The following is a 27803-nucleotide window of genomic DNA, read 5'->3' on the forward strand; positions in this document are numbered from 1 at the left end:
AGAATAAGCCAAAATAAATTGTATGTACTTTACTGGCCATAATGTGCCCTGGCCGGTTGACAATCCCATTTGTATTTGTATTTATTATGGATCCCCATTAGTTCCTGCCAAGGCAGCAGCTATTCTTCCTGGGGTCCAGCAAAATTAAGGCAGTTATACAATTTAAAAACCATTACAATAAATTTTACAACAGATTTGACAAAACAATAAGTGCCCTCAGGCCCCTACTTTACTACCACATATATACAACACAAAATCCATGTGTATGTGTGTGTATAGTGCACCCATTGCATTGTTGTTGTTGTTGTTGTTGTCGTCGTCTTCCTGACTCCAGTCTTAGTCTTAGCACCACCAGTAGACAGGGAGCATGCCTGTTCCATTAGCTACCTCCCTGAGGAGAGAAGGTCACCAGTCTCTTCACTCAATTACTCCAGTCTGAGCCATGCCTCCCTCCATTAGAGTGTCTAGCATCAGGGCTGCTCTGACCAGGCCATCAACCTGTCCTCTTCTCTCTCTCCCTGGCTTCTCCAATCAGACACAGAGAGAGACGGGACACAGCTTACTGAACAGACAGGTCTCGTGGCTAAAAGAGGGCTGGGGCCAGAGGTATTAACTACTGTAGATGACTACCTGTGCTGTGAGTTTGATACGAGTGTCAAACACATTCTTGACAGCAGCCATCTGCTCTACTTCTATGTAGCATGCTGTGTAGGAATTTCTGGGCAGGTGTCACCCACCATCCTTCCTTGGCCTACATGTGTCACTATGCTGGAGGCTATGATCATATGGCAACTCCTCTCCCTGTGCCAGGTAGCCACATCACTGACCGGAGTGACATCAAATATGTCCTACAAATATGTCCTACTGTCCTAACTGAGAGGAGCTGTACTCTTGCACAGACATGACACCTCCAATACAGTGTGAAACTGTCCATTACCCAGTGGTTAATGTGTACAGACCTCTATTTCATCTTAATAAGCATCTCCACGGACCCTGTTAGATTGACGCGGTATGACAATTCATTATTTGCCTCTCTGCCTGCAATATTCAGTGTAATAAATGTACTATGTTATGTTCCTCGGGTTTGTTATAGCAGGGAATTAGTCAGCCAACAACAGGGAGAAAGAGCTTACATGATTAGGCAAACCGTGGTCCTTTCAAAATATAATAACCAAACTCAGATATTGTATTAATAATTGTTTTACATTTACATTTTCAAACACTTCACATTATTCTTGCAGTACTAACAGTGCACCTAACAGCATTATTGACCTTGGAAAATACTATTTAACATACCCATTTACACACACTGCATGGGCCGCTTTCTCTAATTGAGAGACAGTGTGGGTACTGCAGGATGGAAGACAGCTCAGGGTGGTTAGAGCTGGTAAGAGTCTACTTTAGTTAATATATATAACAAAGTACACTGAAAAAAAATATAAACGCAACATGTAAAGTGTTGCTCCCATGTTTCCTGATCTGAAATTAAAGATCCCCAAAATTTGGCATAAGCACAAAAAGCTTATTTCTCTAAAATGTTGGGCTGAAATTTGTTTACATCCCTGTTAGTGAGAATTTATTTTGCCAAGACAATCAATCTACCTTGTGTGGCTCAATTGGTAGACCATGGTGCTTGCAATGCCAAGGTTGTGGGTTTGATTCCCACGTGGGACCAGTGTGAAAAAATGTATGCACTCACTACTGTAAGTTGCTCTCGATAAGAGCATCTGCTAAATGACAATTTTTTTGAATGTATGGCATATCAAGAAGCTGATTAAACTAAATGAACATTACACAAGTGCACCTTGTGCTGGGGACAATAAAATACCACTCTAAAATGTGCAATTTTTCACCCAAAACAATGTTTTGAGGGAGCGTGCAATTGACATGCTGACTGCAGGAATATTCACCAGAGCTGTTACCAGAGAATTGAATGCTAATTTCTCTACCATAAGCCACCTCCAACGTCATCTTAGAGAATTTGACAGTACATTCAACTGGCCTCACAACCTCAGACCACGTTTAACCACACCAGCCCAGGACCTCCATATCTGGCTTCTTCACCTGCGGGATCGTTTGAGACCAGCTACCCGGACACCTGATGAAACTGTGGGTTTGCACAACCAAAGAATTTCTGCACAAACTGTCAGAAACCGTCTCAGGGAAGCTCATCTACGTGCTCGTCGTCCTCACCAGGGTCTTGACCTGACTGCAGTTTGATATCGTAACCGACTTCAGTGGGAAAATGCTCACCTATGATGACCACTGGCACGCCCGGTTTCAACTGTACCGGGCAGATGGCGTTGTGTTGGCGAGCGGTTTGCTGATGTCAACATTGTGAACAGAGTACCCCATGGTGGCGGGTTATGGTATGGGCAGGCATAAGCTACAGTATTCAGATACAAATCAATTTTATCGATGGCAATTTGAATGCACAGAGATATCATGACGAGATCCTCAGTCCCATTGTCGTGCCATTCATCCGCCACCATCACCTCATGTTTCAGCATGATAATGCATGGCCCCATGTCGCAAGGATCTGTACACAATTCTTGGAAGCTGAAAATGTCCCAGTTCTTCCATGGCCTGCATACTCACCAGACATGTTACCCATTGAGCATGTGTGGGATGCTCTGGATTGACGTGTACGACAGCCTGTTCCAGTTCCCGCAACTTCGCACAGCCATTGACGAGGAGTCTAACAACATTCCACAGGCCACAATCAATAGCCTGATAAACTCTATGCGAATGAGATGTGTTCCCTGAATTCCAATCGGACCCTGTAGTCATGGCAGATAATATTCACATTTTTGGTGACTTTAATATTCACATGGAAAAGTCCACAGACCCACTCCAAAAGGCTTTCGGAGCCATCATCGACTCAGTGGGTTTTGTCCAACATGTCTCCCGACCTACTCACTGCCACAGTCATACTCTGGACCTAGTTTTGTCCCGTGGAATAAATAGTGTGTATCTTAATGTTTTTCCTCATAATTCTGGACTATCGAACCACCATTTTATTACGTTTGCAATCACAACAAATAATCTGCTCAGACCCCAACCAAGGATCATCAAAAGCCGTGCTATAAATTCTCGGACAACCCAAAGATTCCTAGATGCCCTTCCAGACTCCCTCCACCTACCCAAGGACGTCAGAGTACAAAAATGGTTAACCACCTAACTGAGGAACTAAATGTAACCTTGCGTAATACCCTAGATGCAGTTGCACCCCTAAAAACAACAAATATTTGTCATAAGAAACTAGCTCCCTGGTATACAGAAAATACTCGAGCCCTGAAGCAAGCTTCCAGAAAATTGGAACGGAAATGGCGCTACACCAAACTGGAAGTCTTCCAATTGGCTTGGAAAGACAGTACCGTGCAGTATCAAAGAGCCCTCACTACTGCTCGATCATCCTATTTTTCCAACTTAATTGAGGAGAATAAGAACAATCAAAAATACATTTTTGATACTGTCGTAAAGCTAACTAAAAAGCAGCATTCCCCAAGAGAGGATGGCTTTCACTTCAGCAGTGATAAATTCATGAACTTCTTTGACGAAAAGATCATGATCATTAGAAAGCAAATTACATACTCCTCTTTAAATCTGCATATTTCTCTAAAGCTCAGTTGTCCTGAGTCTGCCCAACACTGCCAGGACCTTTGATCAAAGGAGACACACGTTTTTTAATACTATATCTCTTGACACATTGATGAAAATAGTCATGGCCTCTAAACCTTCAAGCTGCATACTGGACCCTATTCCAACTAAACTACTGAAAGAGCTGCTTCCTGTGCTTGGCCCTCCTGTTGAACAAATAATAAATACCTCCCTATCCACCGGATGTCTACCAAACTCACTAAAAGTGGCAGTAACCAAACCTCTTCTGAAAAAGCCAAACCTTGACCCAGAAAATATAAAAAACCATTGGCCTATATCAAATCTCCCATTCCTCTCAAAAATGTGAGAAAAAGCTGTTGCACGGCAACTCACTGCCTTCCTGAAGACAAACAATGTATACGAAATGATTCGGTCTGGTTTTAGACCACATCATAGCACTGAGACTCCACTCGTGAAGGTGGTAAATTACCTTTTTTATATTTTTTTATTTTTTTTATTTTTTATTTTACCCCCTAGTAATCGCTAGTAATTACTATCTTGTCTCATCGCTACAACTCCCGTACGGGCTCTGGAGAGACAAAGGTTGAAAGCCATGCGTCCTCCGAAGCACAACCCAACCAAGCCGCACTGCTTCTTTAACACCCGGCCCCCTTGGTCTCCCCAATCTCCCCAATTTTCGTGGTATCCAATCGCTAGTAATTACTATCTTGTCTCATCGCTACAACTCCCGTACGGGCTCTGGAGAGACAAAGGTTGAAAGCCATGCGTCCTCCGAAGCACAACCCAACCAAGCCGCACTGCTTCTTTAACACAGCGCGCCTCCAACCCGGAAGCCAGCCGCACCAATGTGTCGGAGGAAACACCGTGCACCCGGCCCCCTTGGTTAGCGCGCACTGCGCCCGGCCCGCCACAGGAGTCGCTGGAGCGCGATGAGACAAGGATATCCCTACCGGCCAAACCCTCCCTAACCCGGACGACGCTAGGCCAATTGTGCGTCGCCCCACGGACCTCCCGGTCGCGGCCGGCTGCGACAGAGCCTGGGCGCGAACCCAGAGACTCGAGTGGCACAGCTAGCGCTGCGATGCAGTGCCCTAGACCACTGCGCCACCCGGGAGGCCGGTAAATTACCTTTTAATGGCGTCAGACCAAGGCTCTGCATCTGTCCTCGTGCTCCTAGACCTTAGTGCTGCTTTTGATACCATTCATCTCCACATTCTTTTGGAGAGATTGGAATCCCAAATTGGTCTACACGGACAAGTTCTGGCCTGGTTTTGATCTTATCTGTCAGAAAGATATCAGTTTGTTTCTGTGGATGGTTTGTCCTTTGACAAATCAACTGTACATTTCGGTGTTCCTCAAGGTTACGTTTTAGGACCACTATTGTTTTGACTATATATTTTACCTCTTGGTGATGTCATTCGGAAACATAATGTTAACTTTCACTGCTATGCAGACGATACACAGCTGTACATTTCGATGAAACATGGTGAAGCTCCAAACTCGGACAAAACAGAGATGCTAGTTCTAGGTCCTAAGAAACAAAGAGATCTTCTGTTGGATCTGACAATTCATCTTGATGGTTGTATAGTTGTCTCAAATAAAACTGTGAAGGACCTCGACGTTACTCTGGACCCTGATCTCTCTTTTGATGAACATCTCAAGACTGTTTCAAGGACAGCTTTTTTCCATCTACGTAACATTGCAAAAATCTGAAACTTTATGTCCAAAACTGATGCAGAAAAATGTATCCATGCTTTTGTCACTCCTAGATTAGACTACTGCAATGCTCTACTTTCCGGCTACCCGGATAAAGCACTAAATAAACTTCAGTTAGTGCTAAACACGGCTGCTAGAATTTTGACTAGAACCAACATATGTGATCACATTACTCAGGTGCTAGCCTCTTTACACTGGCTTCCTGTTAAAGCTAGGGCTGATTTCAAGATTTTAATGTTAATCTACAAAGAATTACATGGGCTTGCTCCTACCTATCTTTCCGATTTGGTCCTGCCGTGCATACCTACATGTACGCTACGGTCACAAGATGCAGGCCTCCTTATTGTTCCTAGAATTTCTAAGAAAACAGCTGGAGGAAGGACTTTCTCCTATAGAGCTCCATTTTTATGGAACGGTCTGCCTATCCATGTGAGAGACGTAGACTCCGTCTCAACCTTTAAGTCTTTATTGAAGACTCATCTCTTTAGTAGGTCCTATGATTGAGTGTAGTCTGGCCCAGGAGTGTGAAGTTGAACGGGAAGGTACTGGAGCAACGAACCACCCTTACTGTCTCTGCCTGGCTGGTTCCCCTTTCTCCACTGAGATTCTCTGCCTCTAACCCTATTACGGGGGCTGAGTCACTGACTTACTGGTGCTCTTCCATGCCGTCCCTAGGAGGGGTGCGTCACTTGAGTGGGCTGAGTCACTGACATGATCTTCCTGTCCGGGTTGGCGTCCCCCCTCGGGTTCGTGCCGTGGGGGAGATCTTTGTGGGCTATACTCGGCCTTGTCTCAGGGTAGTAAGTTGGTGGTTTGAAGATATCTCTCTAGGGTGTGGGGGCTGTGCTTTGGCAAAGTGGGTGGTAGTTATATCCTGCCTGGTTGGCCCTGTCTGGGGCAATCATCGGACAGGGCCACAGTGTTTCCCGACCCCTCCGGTCTCAGCCTCCAGTATTTATGCTACAATAGTTTCAACTGTTCTGCCTGGTGCTATGGAACCTTGACCTGTTCACCAGACATGCTACCTTGTCCTGGACCTGCTGTTTTCGACTCTCTCTCTCAACTGCACCTGCTGTCTCTAACATTGAATGATCGGGGGCTATGAAAATCCAACTGACATTTACTCCTGAGGCTCCTGTTGCACCCTCTACAACCACTGATAATTATTTGACCCTGCTGGTCATCTACGTTTGAACATCTTGGCCATGTACTGTTATAATCTCCATCCGCCACAGCCAGAAGAAGACTGGCCCCCCCTCAGAGCCTGGTTCCTCTCTAGGTTTCTTCCTAGGTTCCTGCCTTTCTATGGAGTTTTTCCTAGCCACCGTGCTTCTACATCTGCATTGCTTGCTGTTTGGGGTTTTAGACTGGGTTTCTGTATAGCACTTTGTGACATACGAGACACTCCAGGTAATCAGTTACATGTAATCTGATTACAAAAAACTAACTTCAATCAGTTAGGTTACCAGCTAAAATATTGTAATCAGATTACAGATACGTTTGAAAAACTTGATTACTTCTTGGATTACTTTTTAATTCAGAAAGGATGAATACACTATGACACCTTTCTATTTCCTCAATGACATTCAATTCAACATTGAAAAAAGGCACAAGTTTAAGTTTGTTCCACCTGAGAGAGTCGGTCCACAAGTCAGAGACCACTATGATGACACACCAAATGTGTTCGATGGATCCTTTTTGTCTTCTTCTAAAGCCTCTGAAGGGGAAAGTAATACAAAAGTAATCAGAACACTTTACTGGGTTTGGGCAATCCAAAAGTTACGTTACTTACTAACATTTTGGACAGGTAACTGTAATGAGTTACATTTAGAAATTAACCTACCCAACCCTGGTTAGGAGAGTGACAGAGACAGTCTTACATTTCCGTATAAATCTGGCACAGTATCAGTAGGCTTGAAACCAGAGGAGAGTAGCACACTGTCACCCAGTACATTCTACAAAGCTCCACCATTTATGAGAATTTATCCTATATTTCCATCCATGGCTTTACTGTATTTTACTGTATTATATTCTCCAGTATGTGGAGTGCTGAACAGGGAAGGGTTTCAGTGGGTTTGCAGCAGCAGCATTAGTAGGAACGCAGTAATCTCACAATATGTTAAAAAACATTATTATATACATATATTTATTTTATCTTTATTTAACTAAACAAGTCAGTTAAGGACACATTCTTATTTACAATGACGGCCTAGGAACAGTGGGTTAACTGCTTTGTTCAGGGGAAGAACTACAGATGTTTACCTTTTCAGCTCAGGGATTCGATCTAGCAGCCTTTCGGTTACTGGCCCAATGCTCTAACCGCTAGGCTACCTGCCGCCCCAAAATATATACTGTGTATATATACACTACCGTTCAAAAGTTTGGGGTCACTTAGAAAAGTCCTTGTTTTTGAAAGAAAAGCACATAACATCGAATTCATCAGAAATACAGTGTAGACATTGTTAACGTTGTAAATAACTATTGTAGCTGGAAATGGCTGATTTTTAATGGAATATCTACAGTTGAAGTCGGAAGTTTACATACACTTTAGTTGGAGTCATTAAAACTTGTTTTTCAACCACTCCACAAATTTCTTGTTAACAAACTATTGTTTTGGCAAGTCGGTTAGGACATCTACTTTGTGCATGACACAAGTCATTTTTCCAACAATTGTTTACTGACAGATTATTTCACTTATAATTCACTGTATCACAATTCCAGTGGGTCAGAAGTTTACATACACTAAGTTGACTGTGCCTTTAAACAGCTTAGAAAATTCCAGAAAATGATGTCATGGCTTTAGAAGCTTCCGATAGGCTAATTGACATCATTTGAGTCAATTGGAAGTGTACCTGTGGATGTATTTCAAGGCCTACATTCAAACTCAGTGCCTCTTTGCTTGACATCATGGGAAAATCTAAAGAAATCAGCCAAGACATCAGAAAAAAAATGGTAGACTTCCACAAGTCTGGTTCATCCTTGGGAGCAATTTCTAAATGCCTGAAGGTACCACGTTCATCTGTACAAACAATAGTACGCAAGTATAAACACCATGGGACCACGCAGCCATCATACCGCTCAGGAAGGAGATGCGTTCTGTCTCCTAGAGATTAATGTACTTTGGTGCGAAAAGTGCAAATCAATCCCAGAACAACAGCAAAGGACCCTGTGAAGATGCTGGAGGAAACAGGTACAAAAGTATCTATATCCACACTAAAAAGAGTCCTATATCGACATAACCTGAAAGGCCGCTCAGCAAGGAAGAAGCCACTGCTCCAAAACCGCCATAAAAAAGCCAGACTACGGTTTGCAACTGCACATGGGGACAAAGATCGTACTTTTTGGAGAAATGTACTCCTGTCTGAAGAAACAAAAATAGAACTGTTTGGCCATAATGACCATCGTTATGTTTGGAGTAAAAAGGGGGATGCTTGCAAGCCGAAGAACACCATCCCAACCGTGAAGCACGGGGGTGGCAGCATCATGTTGTGAAGGTGCTTTGCTGCAGGAGGGACTGGTGCACTTCACAAAATAGATGGCATCATGAGGAAGGACAATTATGTGGATATAGTGAAGCAACATCTCAAGACATCAGTCAGGAAGTTGAGGTTTGGTCGCAAATGGGTCTTCAAAATGACAACCTTGACAACAAAGGCAAGGTATTGGAGTGGCCATCACAAAGCCTTGACCTCTACCCTATAGAGAATTTGTCAGGAGGACTATTTAATGAAGCTGCCAGTTGAGGACTTGTGAGGCATCTGTTTCTCAAACTAGACACTCTAATGTACTTGTCCTTATGTTCAGTTGTGCACCAGGGCCTCCCACTTTATATTCTGGTTAGAGATAGTTTGCACTGTTCTGTGAAGGGAGTAGTACACAGCGTTGTACGAGTTCTTCAGTTTCTTGGCAATTTCTCGCGTGGAACAGCCTTCATTTCTCAGAACAAGAATAGACTGACGAGTTTCAGAAGAAAGTTCTTTGTTTCTGGCCATTTTGAGCCTGTAATCGAACCCACAAATGCCGATGCTCCAGATACTCAACTAGTCTAAAAAAAAGCCAGTTTTATTGCTTCTTTAATTAGGACAACAGTTTTCAACTGTGCTAACATAATTCCAAAAGGGATTTCTAATGATCAATTAGCCTTCCCATTGGAACACAGGAGTGATGGTTGCTGATAATGTGCATCTTTACGCCTATATAGATATTCCATAATTTTTTTTTGCCGTTTCCCGCTACAATAGTCATTTACAACATTAACAATGTCTAACAATGTCTACTGTATTTCTGATCAATTTGATGTTATCTTAATGGACAAAGAATTAGCTTTTCTTTCAAAAACAAGGACATTTCTAAGTGACCCCAAACTTTTGAACGGTAGTGTGTATGTAATAATTCCCAATCCTTGGATTACTATTTGATTGTTAGTCCCCACAATAGTCTGGAAATAGAACATGGACTGGAGATATTTCAATTCCTGTACATTTCGAGGTCCTGTTTGTCTATGCATTACTATACAGTATTCCCACACTGTGTCACCCTGGTGGGATTGGTGCTGCACAGCACTAATACACTCAACACGGTGAGGAGAGGGAGTGGGGGAATTGGAGCTGAGGGAGGAGAAGAGTAATTACTTTTTTAGAGAGTGTGACGTGCTGTACAGAGAGATATTGTACTGTAGCATTGCAGATAACTGTACTGTAGAAAGAAGGTCACTATTACAGTACCTGGAACACAACTCAATCATGCACTCAGGTGTGATGCACTCACACACAGGGTTGCGAAATTTTCAACCATTTCAAATACTTGAAAAATACTTCCAATGTTTATTTAAACAATAATTTGCTGTTTTCAACGGCTGAGAAAATCACAAAATGGGTGCTTGGGAAGTTCAAACAGCCCTGAAGGGGTGTTAGGGAAGTTCAAACAGCCCTGAAGGGGTGTTAGGGAGGTTCAAACAGCCCTGAAGGGGTGTTAGGGAAGTTCAAACAGCCCTGAAGGGGTGTTAGGGAAGTTCAAACAGCCCTGAAGGGGTGTTAGGGAGGATCAAACAGCGCTGAAGGGGTGTTAGGGAGGTTCAAACAGCCCTGAAGGGGTGTTAGGGAGGTTCAAACAGCCCTGAAGGGTTGTTAGGGAAGTTCAAACAGCCCTGAAGGGGTGTTAGGGAGGTTCAAACAGCGCTGAAGGGGTGTTAGGGAAGTTCAAACAGCCCTGAAGCGGTGTTAGGGAGGTTCAAACAGCCCTGAAGGGGTGTTAGGGAAGTTCAAACAGCCCTGAAGGGGTGTTAGGGAGGTTCAAACAGCGCTGAAGGGGTGTTAGGGAGGTTCAAACAGCCCTGAAGGGGTGTTAGGGAAGTTCAAACAGCCCTGAAGGGGTATTAGGGAGGTTCAAACAGCCCTGAAGGGGTGTTAGGGAAGTTCAAACAGCCCTGAAGGGGTGTTAGGGAAGTTCAAACAGCGCTCAACAAAAGCCCCTGTGTGACTGACAGGGTTGGGGAGTAATGGATTACCAAAAAAAACGGTCACGTTACCAGCTAAAATATTGTAATCAGATTACAGATTATTTTCAAAAACTAGATGATTGCTTTTAAATTCAGAAAGGATGTTTGCAAAAATATATATTTGACACTTCTCTGTTTCTCAATGACATTCAAATCAGCATTGAAAAATGGCACAAGTTTAAGTTTGTTCCACCTGAGCAAGTCTGACCACAAGTCAGAGACCACTATGATGACACACCAAATGTGATTGATCGAATAGGCTTTTGAAGGCTACAGTCCAAGGTATGTCTTCCAATGGTGCTACTGCTGTTGACATCCAACGATGATCCAATTTGAATAAACGCTTGGGGGTAAGGATGACAGGAGTGGTGTAGTCTACGGTGATACAGATATCACTTATTATTGATATCTACATAGCACATTGATGTGAATCACTGCTGCTCTCATTTAGCTATTTGCGCCTTACGGATTGTGGTTGTTGTGGATGGCTGTTCACAAATCTAAATGTGTATTTGAACCCAATAATGGTTGAATTCAAGAAGTTTAAACTGCCTATTAATCATTGTTTTTGAAACCAGGTGACAGCCAGTAAAACATTTGCTCTTGCAACAGCTGCATAGTGCAATATGAGCACATTTATCACTCCAGGGTAAATTGCTCAATTGTAATTACTTCTCCACTATTGGCTTATTTATTGCCTTACCTCCTTACTTCATTTGCACACGCTGTATACATATTTTTCTATTGTGTTATTGACTGTACGTTTGTTTATGTGTAACTCTGTGTTGTTGTTTTTGACGCACTGCTTTGCCATAACTTGGCCAGGTCACAGTTGTAAATGAGAACTTGTTCTCAACTGGCCTACCTTGTTAAATAAAGGTGAAATAAAAATAAATAAATATGGAATAAAAGTGGGGCTTTTATTGCTCAATCTAATTCATGCTGATAAAAAACTAAAATCCATAGGCCTAACGGACACATGCTCCTACTCGCACACCTTTGATACTTAAAGGGTCAATCTGGAGTTTCTACATCCATTTTTTGACTAATAAATTATATATATATATACATACATACATACATACATATATACATAAGGTACCAGTCAAAAGTTTGGACACACATTCAAGGGTTTTTCTTTATTTTGTAATATTTTCTACATTGTAGAATAATAGTGAAGACATCCAAACTATAAAAAACACATATGGAATCATGTACTAACCAAAAAAGTGTTAAACAAATCAAAATGTATTTTATATTTGAGATTATTCAAAGTAGCCACCCTTTGCCTTGATGACAGCTTTGCACAGTCTTGGCATTCCCTCAACCCGCTTCATGGAATGCATTTCAATGAACAGGTGTGCCTTCTTAAAAGTGAATTTGTTTGAGCCAATCAGTTGTGTTGTGACAAGGTAGGGGTGGTATCCAGAACATAGCCCTTTTTGGGAAATGACCAAGTCCATATTATGGCAAGAACAGCTCAAATAAGCAAAGATAAACAGTTCATCATTACTTTTAGACATGAAGGTCAGTCAATCCGGAAAATTACAAGAACTTTGGAAGTTTCTTCAAGCGGAGTTGTAAAAACCATCAAGGGCTATGATGAAACTGGCTCTTATGAGGACCGCCACAAGAAAGGAAGACCCAGAGTTACCTCTGCTGCAAAGGATAAGTTCATTAGAGTTACCAGCCCCAGAAATTGGAGCCCAAATAAATGCTTCACAGAGGTCAAGAAACGGACACATCTCAACATCAACTGTTCAGAGGAGACTGCATGAATCAGGCCTTCATGGTCAAATTGCTGCATAAAAAACACTACTAAAGAACTCCAATAAGAAGAAGAGACTTGCTTGGGCCAAGAAACACAAGCAATGGACATTAGACCGGTGAAAATCTGTCCTTTGGTCTGATGAGTCCAAATTTGAGATTTTTGGTTCCAACCGCCGTGTCTTTGTGAAACTCAGAGTAGGTGAACGGATGATCTCCGCATGTGTGGTCCCACCGTGAAGCATGGAGGAGGATGTGTGATGGTTTGGGTGTGCTTTACTGGTGACATTGTCATTGATTTATTTAGAATTCAAGGCACACTTAACCAGCATGGCTACCACAGCATTCTGCAGTGATACGCCATCCCATCTGGTTTGCGCTTAGTGGGACTATCTGTTACGTTCCCCAGTTTCTGTGTTGTAGTTTGTATTTGAGTGTGTGTGTTTCAGGAGATGGCATCCTGAAATTCTCCCCAAGCAGCTGATTGGTCGGCCCCAATTGATGATTGGAGAGCTGACCCCGCCCCCTCGTCAAGACGCAGCTGTCTCTAATTACCAATGCCTTCTGAAGCTATAAAAGCCAGTGTTCTGTTGTTCAGTAGAGAGAGATCATAGGCAGGCTGAGATCATTGCAGGCTGAGATCATTGCAGGCTGAGATCATTGCAGGCTGAGATCATTGCAGGCTGAGATCATTGCAGGCTGAGATCATTGCAGGCTGAGATCATTGCAGGCTGAGGAGATTGCAGGCTGAGGAGATTGCAGAAAGATTGCAGAAAGATTGATTGTGATTTAGAGAGATCATAGGCAGGCTTAGATCATTGCAGGCAGAGATCATTGCAGGCAGAGATCATAGGCAGGCAGGCATGGATCATTGCTGAGAGAGGAGGTTGATGGCTGAGGGGTATAGCATTGGTATGTACTGTGTTAGTTGTTGTTGGGAGCAGTTGGTATGTTCTGTGTGAGATTGTTGCTCAGATAGAGCTTATTTTGATGTCCTTTGTTTCTTAGTTTGTTTGAGTAATTGTTTATTATCCTGTTTCATTTGTTCCCAGGGGAGAAGAGGAAGGCACCTAGGGAGTTCTTAGGCAAGAGGCCCGCAGGCATACATATACCCGTAGTATATTCACTGTCTAGGCACACTAGGTAAGACCTGGGCGGACCACTCCCTGTATTTTGGTTAGTGCACCAGGTGGTGCTAAGTTTAGGTGGGTAGGCAGGTTAGATAGGAGAGGGGGAGCTTTGATATTTACTTTCTTTACTTTGGTTCCGTCCAGCCCCTTTTCCCCATATTACCGTGTAAAGGAAATAAATCCTAGTAAGCGGTCAATTCTGCCTTTTGTCGTCCTTTTTCGCACCTACAGTTCATACCTCTTTTGCTTCACGGGGAGTTGAGTTGCAGCAGGGTGTTGCGTTCCTTCATCTCAGAGGCGTGCGCAACACTAATTTATTTTTCAACGGGAAAATTTGCTTTTGGGTGTCAGGGAAAATATATGGAGTGAAAGGTTTATGCTTTTCTTTAAGAATGTAATGAAGTAAAAGTCAAAGTTGGCAAAAATATACAGTTGAAGTCAGAAGTTTACATACACCTTAGCCAAGTACATTTAAACTCAGTTTTTCACAATTCCTGACATTTCATCCTAGTAAAAAGTCCCTGTCTTAGGTCAGTTAGGATCACCACTTCATTTTAAGATTGTGAAACATCAGAATAACAGTAGAGAGAATTATTAATTTCAGCTTTTATTTCTTTCATCACATTCCCAGTGGGTCAGAAGTTTACATACACTCAATTAGTATTTGGTAGCATTGCCTTTCAATTGTTAACTTGGGTCAAATGTTTCAGGTAGCCTTCCACAAGCTTCCCACAATAAGTTGGGTGAATTTTGGCCCATTCCTCCTGACAGAGCTGGTGTAACTGAGTCAGGTTTGCAGGCCTCCTTGCTCGCACACGCTTTTCAGTTCTGCCCACACATTTTCTATAGGATTGAGGTCAGGGCTTTGTGATGGCCACTCCAGTACCTTGCCTTTGTTGTCCTTAAGCCATTTTGCCACAACTTTGGAAGTATGCTTGGGGTCAGTTTCCATTTGGAAGACCCGTTTGCAACCAAGCTTCAACTTCCTGACTGATGTCTTGAGATGTTGCTTCAATATATCCACATATTGTCCTTCCTCATAATGCTGCCATCTATTTTTTGACGTGCACCAGTCCCTCCTGCAGCAAAGCACCCCCACAACATGATGCTGCCACTCCGTGCTTCACGGTTGGGATGGTGATCTTCGGCTTGCAAGCCTCCCCCTTTTTACTCCAAACATAACAGTGGTCATTATGGCCAAACAGTTCTATTTTTGTTTCATCAGACCAGAGGACATTTCTCCAAAAAGTACGATCTTTGTCCCCATGTGCAGTTGCAAACCGTAGTCTGCCTTTTTTATGGCGGTTTTGGAGCAGTGGCTTCTCCCTTGCTGAGCGGCCTTTCAGGTTATGTCGATTATATGACTCTTTTTAGTAAGGATATAGATACTTTTGTACCTGTTTCCTCCAGCATCTTCACAAGGTCCTTTGCTGTTGTTCTGGGATTGATTTGCACTTTTCGCACCAAAGTACATTCATCTCTAGGAGACAGAACGCGTCTCCTTCCTGAGCGGTATGATGGCTGCGTGGTCCCATGGTGTTTATACTTGCGTACTATTGTTTGTACAGATGAACGTGGTACCTTCAGGCATTTAGAAATTGCTCCCAAGGATGAACCAGACTTGTGGAAGTCTACCATTTTTTTTCTGATGTCTTGGCTGATTTCTTTAGATTTTCCCATGATGTCAAGCAAAGAGGCACTGAGTTTGAATTTAGGCCTTGAAATACATTCACAGGTACACCTCCAATTGACTCAAATTATGTCAATTAGCTTATCAGAAGCTTCTAAAGCCATGACATAATTTTCTGGAATTTTCCAAGCTGTTTAAAGGCACAGCAACTTAGTGTATGTAAACTTCTGACCCACTGGAATTGTGATACTGTGAATTATAAGTGGAATTATCTGTCTGTAATCAATAGTTGGAAAAATGACTTGTGTCATGCACAAAGTAGATGTCCTAACCGACTTGCCAAAACTATAGTTTGTTAACGAGAACTTTGTGGAGTTGTTGAAAAACAAGTTTTAATGACTCCAACATAAGTGTATGTAAACTTCCGACTTCAAATGTAAATAGTAAAGTCAAATGCAGATACCCCAAAAAACTACTTAAGTAGTACTTTAAAGTATTTTTACTTAAGTACTTTACACCACTGTGAATACATTACTTCTTATTGTCTGCTCTTGGCCACAGAGCATCTGTGCTTCCATGTCTCTGCTCCATCCACAATGTTCCTCTGCTCTGTATTTCTGTGACGGAGGAGTCACATGATGCGTGGATGGCCGTATCAGTGTGTTTGTGTGTGCGCATGCAAGTGTGTGTGTGTGTGTTTGCTTGTGTGTGTGCATGGATGCCTGGTGTGCTTTGCCTCTCTGATTATTACTGCGTGGTGGAGGTGATTCCCACGGAAGGAGGGTTGTGTTGGGATTGCCATAGGGGATGACAGGGGTCGGCTGCTTCTCCTCATCAAACTCATGCAGATAATAGCCCTTATTGTCAGGGAAATGCAGCCTGCCGAATGAACCCAGGGATCTCTCATACAGATGTGGGATCTTAATTTGATACAATTAAGTAGGAAACAGTAGGAAAATAATCCTGCAGCAGCAGGAAACGTATCAACCGCTACAAAAATGACCATGAATTCTAATCCACATAATAATTCATGGTCATTTTTGTAGCGGTTGATACATTTTTCATTTTTCATAAGGGAAACTCAAGTCTGAAATTTCAAAGAGGAAATTACAAACTTTAAGTGGCTTTTTAAACCATATTTTCACATTATTACGACGTCTCACAGGCAACAGGCACATTTAATTTTTCATGAAGCAGTGAGATCTACTTTAGGTCTATTGTAAGACCGTGGACGGTATCACGAAATGGCTGTTAACAGCGACCTGATAAGACCAGTCACTAAAGTCCCAATTTTGTTTACATCTCAAGACAATAGGATGACCCATATATAAGCCTTATATAAGAGGATAACATCAAATCAACATGAAATGATGCAGGAAGGCTGATGGAAAGGGTTGCATCAAAAATAGCAACCATATTCATTCAGTCAATGACCGGTTTTGGATCCGAGGGGGAGTTTGGTGGTTGGGAGGCTGCGTGGAGATTATTTTCTGTTCTAAACCTGCTGCACAACACTATGTTGACATTCTCTACAGTAGTCAAATCAAATAATATTTTGTCACATGCGCCGAATACAACAAGTGTAGACTTTACTGTGAAATGCTTACGAGCCCTTTCCCAACAATGCAGTTAAAAAGTAAGAACATTTACAAATAGATAAAAAGAAAATAGTAACAATAAAATAACACAAAATACTATAACGAGGCTATATACAAGCAGTACCGGTACCGAGTCAGTGTACTGGGGTACGAGGTAGTTGGTGTGATTGATTGAGGTAATATATACATGCAGGTTTGGTTAGGTGATTGATTGAAGTATTATGTACATGTAGGTAGGGGGTGAAAAGTAGAAAGTCCGGGTAGCCGTTTAATTAACTTTTCAGCAGTCTTATGGCTTTGGGGTAGAAGCTTTTCAGGAGCATTTTGGTCCCAGACTTGGCGCTCCGGTACCGCTTGCAGTGTGGTAGTAGAGAGAACAGACTGTGACTTGGGTGGCTGGAGTCTTTGACAATTTCTAGGGCCATCCTCTGACACCGTCTGGTATAGAGGTCCTGGTTGACAGGGAGCTCGGCCTCAGTGATGTACTGGGCTGTACGCACTACCCTCTGTAAGGCCTTGTGGCCGAATGCCAAACAGTTACCATACCAAGCGGTGATGCAGTCAGTCAAGATGCTCTCAATGGTGTAGCTGTAAAACCTTTTGAGGATCTCAGGGCAAAAGCCAAATCTTTTCAGCCTCCTAAGGGGGAAGAGAAGTTGTCGTACCCTCTTCACGACTGTATTGGTGTGTGTGGACCATGGTAGGTCCTTGATGGTGTGGACACTGAGGAACTTGAAGCTCTTGACCGTCTCCACAATAGCCCCGTCTATGTGAATGGGGGCGTGCTCGGCCCTTCCGTTTCCTGTAGTCCATGATCAGCTCCTTTGTCTTGCTGATGTCGAGGGAGAGGTTGTTGTCCTGGCACCACTCTGCCAGGTCTCTGACCTCCTTCCTGTAGGCTGTCTCAGTCTCTCAGCCATTGATAGTGCCGGGAAGAGTGTGGGTGGGTGAGAGAATATAACACAACACAAACCCTCCCTGGTTGATCCCTGAACAGCATTTGGCAGCACGCGAGGACCAGCAAGTCCTCTTCTCACTCAGGTTATTACAGGACTGTTCTATAATATATGTGAGCATCAATTATGCATTGGCATTGGCTCTCAACTTTACTTAACTTCAACATCCAACGCACAACACAAACAAGATGTTAGAGAGAGCGGACCCTAGGTTTCCCTCCATACAGTATATGTTACAGTTTATGCCTGACTAGTGTCTGCATGTGTAATTCTGCATGTATGAACCCACAAAGAGATTGTGTGTTTGTGTGTGTGTGATTGTGCAAGCAGGCTCGTCCATGTCTGTGTGTACAGTGAGGGAAAAAAGTATTTGATCCCCTGCTGATTTTGTACGTTTGCCCACTGACAAAGAAATTATCAGTCTTTTGTGTTTCTTCAATTTGCGAATAATCGCACCAACTGTTGTCACCTTCTCACCAAGCTGCTTGGCAATGGTCTTGTAGCCCATTCCAGCCTTGTGTAGATCTACAATCTTGTCCCTGACATCCTTGGAGAGCTCTTTGGTCTTGGCCATGGTGGAGAGTTTGGAATCTGATTGATTGATTGCTTCTGTGGACAGGTGTCTTTTATACAGGTAACAAACTGAGATTAGGAGCACTCCCTTTAAGAGTGTGCTCCTAATCTCAGCTCGTTACCTGTATAAAAGACACCTGGGAGCCAGAAATCCTTCTGATTGAGAGGGGGTCAAATACTTATTTCCCTCAATAAAATGCAAATCAATTTATAACATTTTTGACGTTTTTCTGGATATTTTTGTTGTTATTCTGTCTCTCACTGTTCAAATAAACCTACCATTAAAATTATAGACTGATAATTTCTTTGTCAGTGGGCAAACGTACAAAATCAGCAGGGGATCAAATACTTTTTTCCCTCACTGTATATCTATAAGGAACAGCTACCATTAATTAATTGCTGTCAGTTTACATTACAACAGGGTTCAGTGTAGGCATGCCAACTGGAAATAGCAGTAATTTATTCACACTTTTATTATGAGGAGATTAGGCCAGGGATGTGCCTCTGGAAGAGCAGCAATAACCTGGAGCGACTGCTCAACTTAGAGTCAGTTAGCACTACCAACAAGACCAACGACGCCAACGAGACCAACGAGACCAACAAGGCCAACAAGGCCAACAAGGCCAAAAGACCAACAGGACAAAGAAGGCAAACAAGGCCAACAAGGCCAACAAGACCAACAAAGACAATAAGACCAACAAGACCAACAAGACCAACAAGAACAATACAACCAACAAGGCCAACAAGACCAACAAGACCAACAAGGCCAACGAAGACAATAAGACCAACAAGACCAACAAGACCAACAAGGCCAACAAGAACAATACGACCAATAAGGCCAACAAGGCCAACAAGACCAACAAGGCCAACAAGACCAACAGGAACAATAAGACCAACAAGGCCAATAAGACCAACAAGGCCAACAAGACCAACAAGGCCAATAAGACCAACAAGGCCAATAAGACCAACAAGGCCAACACGACCAACAAGGCCAACAAAGACAATAAGACCAACAAGGCCAACAAGACCAACAAGACCAATAAGGCCAATAAGACCAACACGGCCAACACGACCAACAAGGCCAACAAAGACAATAAGACCAACAAGACCAACAAGGCCAACAAGGCCAACAAGGCCAACACGACCAACAAGGCCAACAAAGACAATAAGACCAACAAGACCAACAAGGCCAACAAGGCCAACAAGGCCAACAAGACCAACAAGACCAACAAGACCAACAAGACAACAAGGCCAACAAGACCAACAAGGCCAATAAGACCAATAAGACCAACAAGGCCAACAAGACCAACAAGACCAACAAGACCAACAAGGCCAATAAGACCAATAAGGCCAACAAGACCAACAAGGCCAACAAGACCAATAAGACCAACAAGACCAACAAGATCAATAAGACCAATAAGGCCAACAAGACCAACAAGGCCAATATGACCAACAAGGCCAACAAGACCAATAAGACCAACAAGACCAACAAGATCAATAAGACCAATAAGGCCAACAATGCCAATATGACCAACAAGGCCAACAAGACCAATAAGACCAACAAGACCAACAAGGCCAATATGACCAACAAGGCCAACAAGACCAATAAGACCAACAAGACCAACAAGATCAATAAGACCAATAAGGCCAACAAGGCCAATATGACCAACAAGGCCAACAAGACCAATAAGACCAACAAGACCAACAAGATCAATATGACCAACAAGGCCAACAAGACCAATAAGACCAACAAAGCCAACAAGACCAAGAAGACCAATAAGACCAACAAGGTCAACAAGACCAACAAGACCAACAAGACCAACAAGAACAAAAGCTCTAATCTATCTAAACATACTGTAGCTCTTTTCACTCAAACCAGGATGGAGATGAAAGCCGTGCCCAATTCATGAACATCTCCAGGAAAACCACAGTCAAACTAATGGTGGTGCATCCTTCTTCTACACTGACCTCCATTCGCTATGGAGCTGTAACACATTAGACTGGTCCAGCCAGGTGGACTGATCACTGGTCAAGGACTAGGCCTGCAGAGCATGTCATCATGGGCCTGCTGTGAGCTGTTGTTGGAGCAAAGTGCGAGACCATCTCTGATAGTGCCATCTGGCAGCAGCGTCTCACTCTGTCAAACTCATTATCTTTCCTCAACCTCTGGGTATGGAGTAAATCAACAGCAGGAGTCACGCAACACAACCAGCGGGATAAGACTCGGACTCATCCACTCAAATACCACCAGCACGCACAAACACACAAGAGTGAGTAGCAAGTACACACACACACGTGCATGCACACACACACATATTATGCACGCATGAGCACGCACGCACACAGGCGTGCATGGAGGCACACGCATACACACACACACACACACACACACACACACACACACACACACACACACACACACACACACACACACACACACACACACACACACACACACACACACACACACACACACACACACACACACACACACACACACACAGTCTTATGTAACTTGTCAGGGGGCATATAGGTAAAAAACACAGTATAGATCCTGTCACAGAGACAGTGTCTACCAGGGTTCCAGTTGGACGTGTTGGAGGCTCTCTCAGATAACACCTGAATGAATGGCTGTGTCTGGAGGTTGCCATTTTCTATCAAATGTATTGCAACACATTAAAGGCAAGACATGGGAGGAGGAATTCTAGGTTGAACACTGGGGCAATACGCTGATTGGATAGCAGTTTTAGGACCAGACAGGACTCCAGACAGAACAGGACACAGCTCCCAGAGTACTGGCATGTGAGAGACTGACTGATCATCTCTCAGAGATGTAGTCTATGTGTGCTATGTTGTCTGAGATGATCGTCACCAAATATCTGCCTAAATACCAGACTCACTCATGGTATATTAACAGATTAACACGCATATTAATCAACGTACATATCAGATCCAGGTCAACATGCTTATGTAAAGCAAATAAACAAAGGAGGTTCGGAGCCTACTACCATCAAATATGTTTTCTAAAATTACGCACAAAACATGATTTCTTTACAGTCATTAATGTGTTGCTACTGTAACACAACCTTCATATATACTGTATAATATCATCTAAATGCAACACTACCGAATGATGAGTTGTTCATTTAGTAACTCATTGGCAACGTGTTTACATGACTCATTCAAATTCCTCTCATAAATTCAGTGTGAATATTAAAACGAATGGGTATACATGTTAAAGACGAACTCATGAACTCACACGCGCCTCTACTGTAGAAACAGAACTCTGGCTTAAACCAACCATCACACCAGTGAGTGATCCTCTAAACACACCCCTCTACTGTAGAAACAGAACTCTGGCTTAAACCAACCGTCACAACAGTGAGTGATCCTCTAAACACACCCCTCTACTGTAGAAACAGAACTCTGGCTTAAACCAACCGTCACAACAGTGAGTGATCCTCTAAACACACCCCTCTACTGTAGAAACAGAACTCTGGCTTAAACCAACCGTCACAACAGTGAGTGATCCTCTAAACACACCCCTCTACTGTAGAAACAGAACTCTGGCTTAAACCAACCGTCACAACCGTGAGTGATCCTCTAAACACACCCCTCTACTGTAGAAACAGAACTCTGGCTTAAACCAACCATCACAACAGTGAGTGATCCTCTAAACACACCCCTCTACTGTAGAAACAGAACTCTGGCTTAAACCAACCGTCACAACAGTGAGTGATCCTCTAAACACACTCTTCTACCGTAGAAACAGAACTCTGGCTTAAACCAACCGTCACAACAGTGAGTGATCCTCTAAACACACCCCTCTACTGTAAAAACAGAACTCTGGCTTAAACCAACCGTCACAACAGTGAGTGATCCTCTAAACACACCCCTCTACCGTAGAAACAGAACTCTGGCTTAAACCAACCGTCACAACAGTGAGTGATCCTCGAAACACACCCCTCTACTGTAGAAACAGAACTCTGGCTTAAACCAACCATCACAACAGTGAGTGATCCTCTAAACACACCCCTCTACTGTAGAAACAGAACTCTGGCTTAAACCAACCGTCACAACAGTGAGTGATCCTCTAAACACACCCCTCTACTGTAGAAACAGAACTCTGGCTTAAACCAACCGTCACACCAGTGAGTGATCCTCTAAACACACCCCTCTACTGTAGAAACAGAACTCTGGCTTAAACCAACCGTCACAACAGTGAGTGATCCTCTAAACACACCCCTCTACTGTAGAAACAGAACTCTGGCTTAAACCAACCGTCACAACAGTGAGTGATCCTCTAAACACACCCCTCTACTGTAGAAACAGAACTCTGGCTTAAACCAACCGTCACAACAGTGAGTGATCCTCTAAACACACCCCTCTACTGTAGAAACAGAACTCTGGCTTAAACCAACCCTCACAACAGTGAGTGATCCTCTAAACACACCCCTCTACTGTAGAAACAGAACTCTGGCTTAAACCAACCGTCACAACAGTGAGTGATCCTCTAAACACACCCCTCTACTGTAGAAACAGAACTCTGGCTTAAACCAACCATCACAACAGTGAGTGATCCTCTAAACACACCCCTCTACTGTAGAAACAGAACTCTGGCTTAAACCAACCGTCACAACAGTGAGTGATCCTCTAAACACACTCTTCTACCGTAGAAACAGAACTCTGGCTTAAACCAACCATCACAACAGTGAGTGATCCTCTAAACACACCCCTCTACTGTAGAAACAGAACTCTGGCTTAAACCAACCATCACAACAGTGAGTGATCCTCTAAACACACCCCTCTACTGTAGAAACAGAACTCTGCCTTAAACCAACCGTCACAACAGTGAGTGATCCTCTAAACACACTCTTCTACCGTAGAAACAGAACTCTGGCTTAAACCAACCGTCACAACAGTGAGTGATCCTCTAAACACACCCCTCTACTGTAGAAACAGAACTCTGGCTTAAACCAACCATCACACCAGTGAGTGATACTCTAAACACACCCCTCTACCGTAGAAACAGAACTCTGGCTTAAACCAACCGTCACAACAGTGAGTGATCCTCTAAACACACTCTTCTACCGTAGAAACAGAACTCTGGCTTAAACCAACCGTCACAACAGTGAGTGATACTCTAAACACACCCCTCTACCGTAGAAACAGAACTCTGGCTTAAACCAACCGTCACAACAGTGAGTGATCCTCTAAACACACCCCTCTACTGTAGAAACAGAACTCTGGCTTAAACCAACCGTCACAACAGTGAGTGATCCTCTAAACACACCCCTCTACTGTAGAAACAGAACTCTGGCTTAAACCAACCATCACAACAGTGAGTGATCCTCTAAACACACCCCTCTACTGTAGAAACAGAACTCTGGCTTAAACCAACCGTCACAACAGTGAGTGATCCTCTAAACACACCCCTCTACTGTAGAAACAGAACTCTGGCTTAAACCAACCGTCACAACAGTGAGTGATCCTCTAAACACACTCTTCTACAGTAGAAACAGAACTCTGGCTTAAACCAACCATCACAACAGTGAGTGATCCTCTAAACACACCCCTCTACTGTAGAAACAGAACTCTGGCTTAAACCAACCGTCACAACAGTGAGTGATCCTCTAAACACACTCTTCTACCGTAGAAACAGAACTCTGGCTTAAACCAACCGTCACAACAGTGAGTGATCCTCTAAACACACCCCTCTACTGTAGAAACAGAACTCTGGCTTAAACCAACCGTCACAACAGTGAGTGATCCTCTAAACACACCCCTCTACTGTAGAAACAGAACTCTGGCTTAAACCAACCATCACAACAGTGAGTGATCCTCTAAACACACCCCTCTACTGTAGAAACAGAACTCTGGCTTAAACCAACCGTCACAACAGTGAGTGATCCTCTAAACACACTCTTCTACCGTAGAAACAGAACTCTGGCTTAAACCAACCATCACAACAGTGAGTGATCCTCTAAACACACCCCTCTACTGTAGAAACAGAACTCTGGCTTAAACCAACCGTCACAACAGTGAGTGATCCTCTAAACACACTCTTCTACCGTAGAAACAGAACTCTGGCTTAAACCAACCGTCACAACAGTGAGTGATCCTCTAAACACACCCCTCTAATGTAGAAACAGAACTCTGGCTTAAACCAACCATCACACCAGTGAGTGATACTCTAAACACACCCCTCTACCGTAGAAACAGAACTCTGGCTTAAACCAACCGTCACAACAGTGAGTGATCCTCTAAACACACTCTTCTACCGTAGAAACAGAACTCTGGCTTAAACCAACCGTCACAACAGTGAGTGATACTCTAAACACACCCCTCTACCGTAGAAACAGAACTCTGGCTTAAACCAACCGTCACAACAGTGAGTGATCCTCTAAACACACCCCTCTACTGTAGAAACAGAACTCTGGCTTAAACTAACCGTCACAACAGTGAGTGATCCTCTAAACACACCCCTCTACTGTAGAAACAGAACTCTGGCTTAAACCAACCATCACAACAGTGAGTGATCCTCTAAACACACCCCTCTACTGTAGAAACAGAACTCTGGCTTAAACCAACCGTCACAACAGTGAGTGATCCTCTAAACACACCCCTCTACTGTAGAAACAGAACTCTGGATAAAACCAACCGTCACAACAGTGAGTGATCCTCTAAACACACTCTTCTACCGTAGAAACAGAACTCTGGCTTAAACCAACCGTCACAACAGTGAGTGATCCTCTAAACACACCCCTCTACTGTAGACACAGAACTCTGGCTTAAACCAACCGTCACACCAGTGAGTGATCCTCTAAACACACCCTTCTACCGTAGAAACAGAACTCTGGCTTAAACCAACCGTCACAACAGTGAGTGATCCTCTAAACACACCCCTCTACTGTAGAAACAGAACTCTGGCTTAAACCAACCATCACAACAGTGAGTGATCCTCTAAACACACCCCTCTACTGTAGAAACAGAACTCTGGCTTACACCAACCGTCACAACAGTGAGTGATCCACTAAACACACTTTTCTACCGTAGAAACAGAACTCTGGCTTAAACCAACCCTCACAACAGTGAGTGATCCTCTAAACACACCCCTCTACTGTAGAAACAGAACTCTGGCTTAAACCAACCATCACACCAGTGAGTGATACTCTAAACACACCCCTCTACCGTAGAAACAGAACTCTGGCTTAAACCAACCGTCACAACAGTGAGTGATCCTCTAAACACACTCTTCTACCGTAGAAACAGAACTCTGGCTTAAACCAACCGTCACAACAGTGAGTGATACTCTAAACACACCCCTCTACCGTAGAAACAGAACTCTGGCTTAAACCAACCGTCACAACAGTGAGTGATCCTCTAAACACACCCCTCTACTGTAGAAACAGAACTCTGGCTTAAACCAACCGTCACAACAGTGAGTGATCCTCTAAACACACCCCTCTACTGTAGAAACAGAACTCTGGCTTAAACCAACCATCACAACAGTGAGTGATCCTCTAAACACACCCCTCTACTGTAGAAACAGAACTCTGGCTTAAACCAACCGTCACAACAGTGAGTGATCCTCTAAACACACCCCTCTACTGTAGAAACAGAACTCTGGCTTAAACCAACCGTCACAACAGTGAGTGATCCTCTAAACACACTCTTCTACAGTAGAAACAGAACTCTGGCTTAAACCAACCATCACAACAGTGAGTGATCCTCTAAACACACCCCTCTACTGTAGAAACAGAACTCTGGCTTAAACCAACCGTCACAACAGTGAGTGATCCTCTAAACACACTCTTCTACCGTAGAAACAGAACTCTGGCTTAAACCAACCGTCACAACAGTGAGTGATCCTCTAAACACACCCCTCTACTGTAGACACAGAACTCTGGCTTAAACCAACCGTCACACCAGTGAGTGATCCTCTAAACACACCCTTCTACCGTAGAAACAGAACTCTGGCTTAAACCAACCGTCACAACAGTGAGTGATCCTCTAAACACACCCCTCTACTGTAGAAACAGAACTCTGGCTTAAACCAACCGTCACAACAGTGAGTGATCCTCTAAACACACACTTCTACCGTAGAAACAGAACTCTGGCTTAAACCAACCGTCACAACAGTGAGTGATCCTCTAAACACACCCCTCTACCGTAGAAACAGAACTCTGGCTTAAACCAACCGTCACAACAGTGAGTGATCCTCTAAACACACCCCTCTACTGTAGAAACAGAACTCTGGCTTAAACCAACCGTCACAACAGTGAGTGATCCTCTAAACACACCCCTCTACTGTAGAAACAGAACTCTGGCTTAAACCAACCATCACAACAGTGAGTGATCCTCTAAACACACCCCTCTACTGTAGAAACAGAACTCTGGCTTAAACCAACCGTCACAACAGTGAGTGATCCTCTAAACACACCCCTCTACTGTAGAAACAGAACTCTGGCTTAAACCAACCGTCACACCAGTGAGTGATCCTCTAAACACACTCTTCTACCGTAGAAACAGAACTCTGGCTTAAACCAACCATCACAACAGTGAGTGATCCCCAAACACACCCCTCTACTGTAGAAACAGAACTCTGGCTTAAACCAACCGTCACAACAGTGAGTGATCTTCTAAACACACCCCTCTACCATTGAAACAGAACTCTGGCTTAAACCAACCGTCACAACAGTGAGTGATCCTCTAAACACACTCTTCTACCGTAGAAACAGAACTCTGGCTTAAACCAACCATCACAACAGTGAGTGATCCTCTAAACACACTCCTCTTTCTTTCTCTCACTCACCGGGTGTCCCCTCCTCCCTGTCGGACCTCATGTCCTCCTCCTCCACAGTACAGGCTCCGCTGGGCTCCACGGTCAATGCTGGTGTGTGTTCTCATAGCAGAGGAACCCAACACAGACAGACACCATTCAGAAATACACCGTAGCACTGGGTCCACCCAGTCAGGTTACTAGAAGAGTTCCCCTGAGTGTGTGAGTGAGCCTGTTTTCTCTGTTCTCTCTAGCTATCTCCCTCTCTCTCGCTCTGTCATTTGCGCGTTCTATCTCTCAACCCCTCTCTCTCTCTCTCTCCTCCGCCCTTTTCTCTACCTGTTCTGGTACACGCCCAAAGGCAGTTTACATTCCAAACCGCTCTCACCCTTCCTCTTTTTAACACTTCCCAGCTCTCTCTCTCTCTCTCTCTCTCTCTCTCTCTCTCTCTCTCTCTCTCTCTCTCTCTCTCTCTCTCTCTCTCTCGGGGATCACTCTCTCTCTCTCTCTCTCTCTCTCTCGGGGATCACTCT

The 27803-nt window shown here is 43.6% G+C and overlaps 1 protein-coding gene across 9 annotated transcripts in view; it reads right to left on the reverse strand.

Moving 5' to 3' along the window:
* Positions 1 to 27803, reverse strand: part of LOC139555316 (kazrin-like) — a 301708-nt gene that overhangs the window by 40833 nt on the left and 233072 nt on the right. Inside the window, exon 1 of one of the 9 annotated variants that reach the window (XM_071369049.1) lies at positions 27304 to 27613. The exons of 7 other annotated variants lie outside the window; for them this stretch is intronic. In XM_071369049.1, coding sequence (XP_071225150.1) covers positions 27304 to 27334 — 31 coding nt within the window. In that variant the 5' untranslated portion in view covers positions 27335 to 27613. Of the gene's footprint in view, positions 1 to 27303; positions 27614 to 27803 lie in introns of those variants that run through there. One more of the 9 variants, XM_071369080.1, reaches the window with a different exon arrangement.

Source organism: Salvelinus alpinus, chromosome 2 (genome assembly GCF_045679555.1).
Source record: "Salvelinus alpinus chromosome 2, SLU_Salpinus.1, whole genome shotgun sequence".
Taxonomy (NCBI): Eukaryota; Metazoa; Chordata; class Actinopteri; order Salmoniformes; family Salmonidae; genus Salvelinus; species Salvelinus alpinus.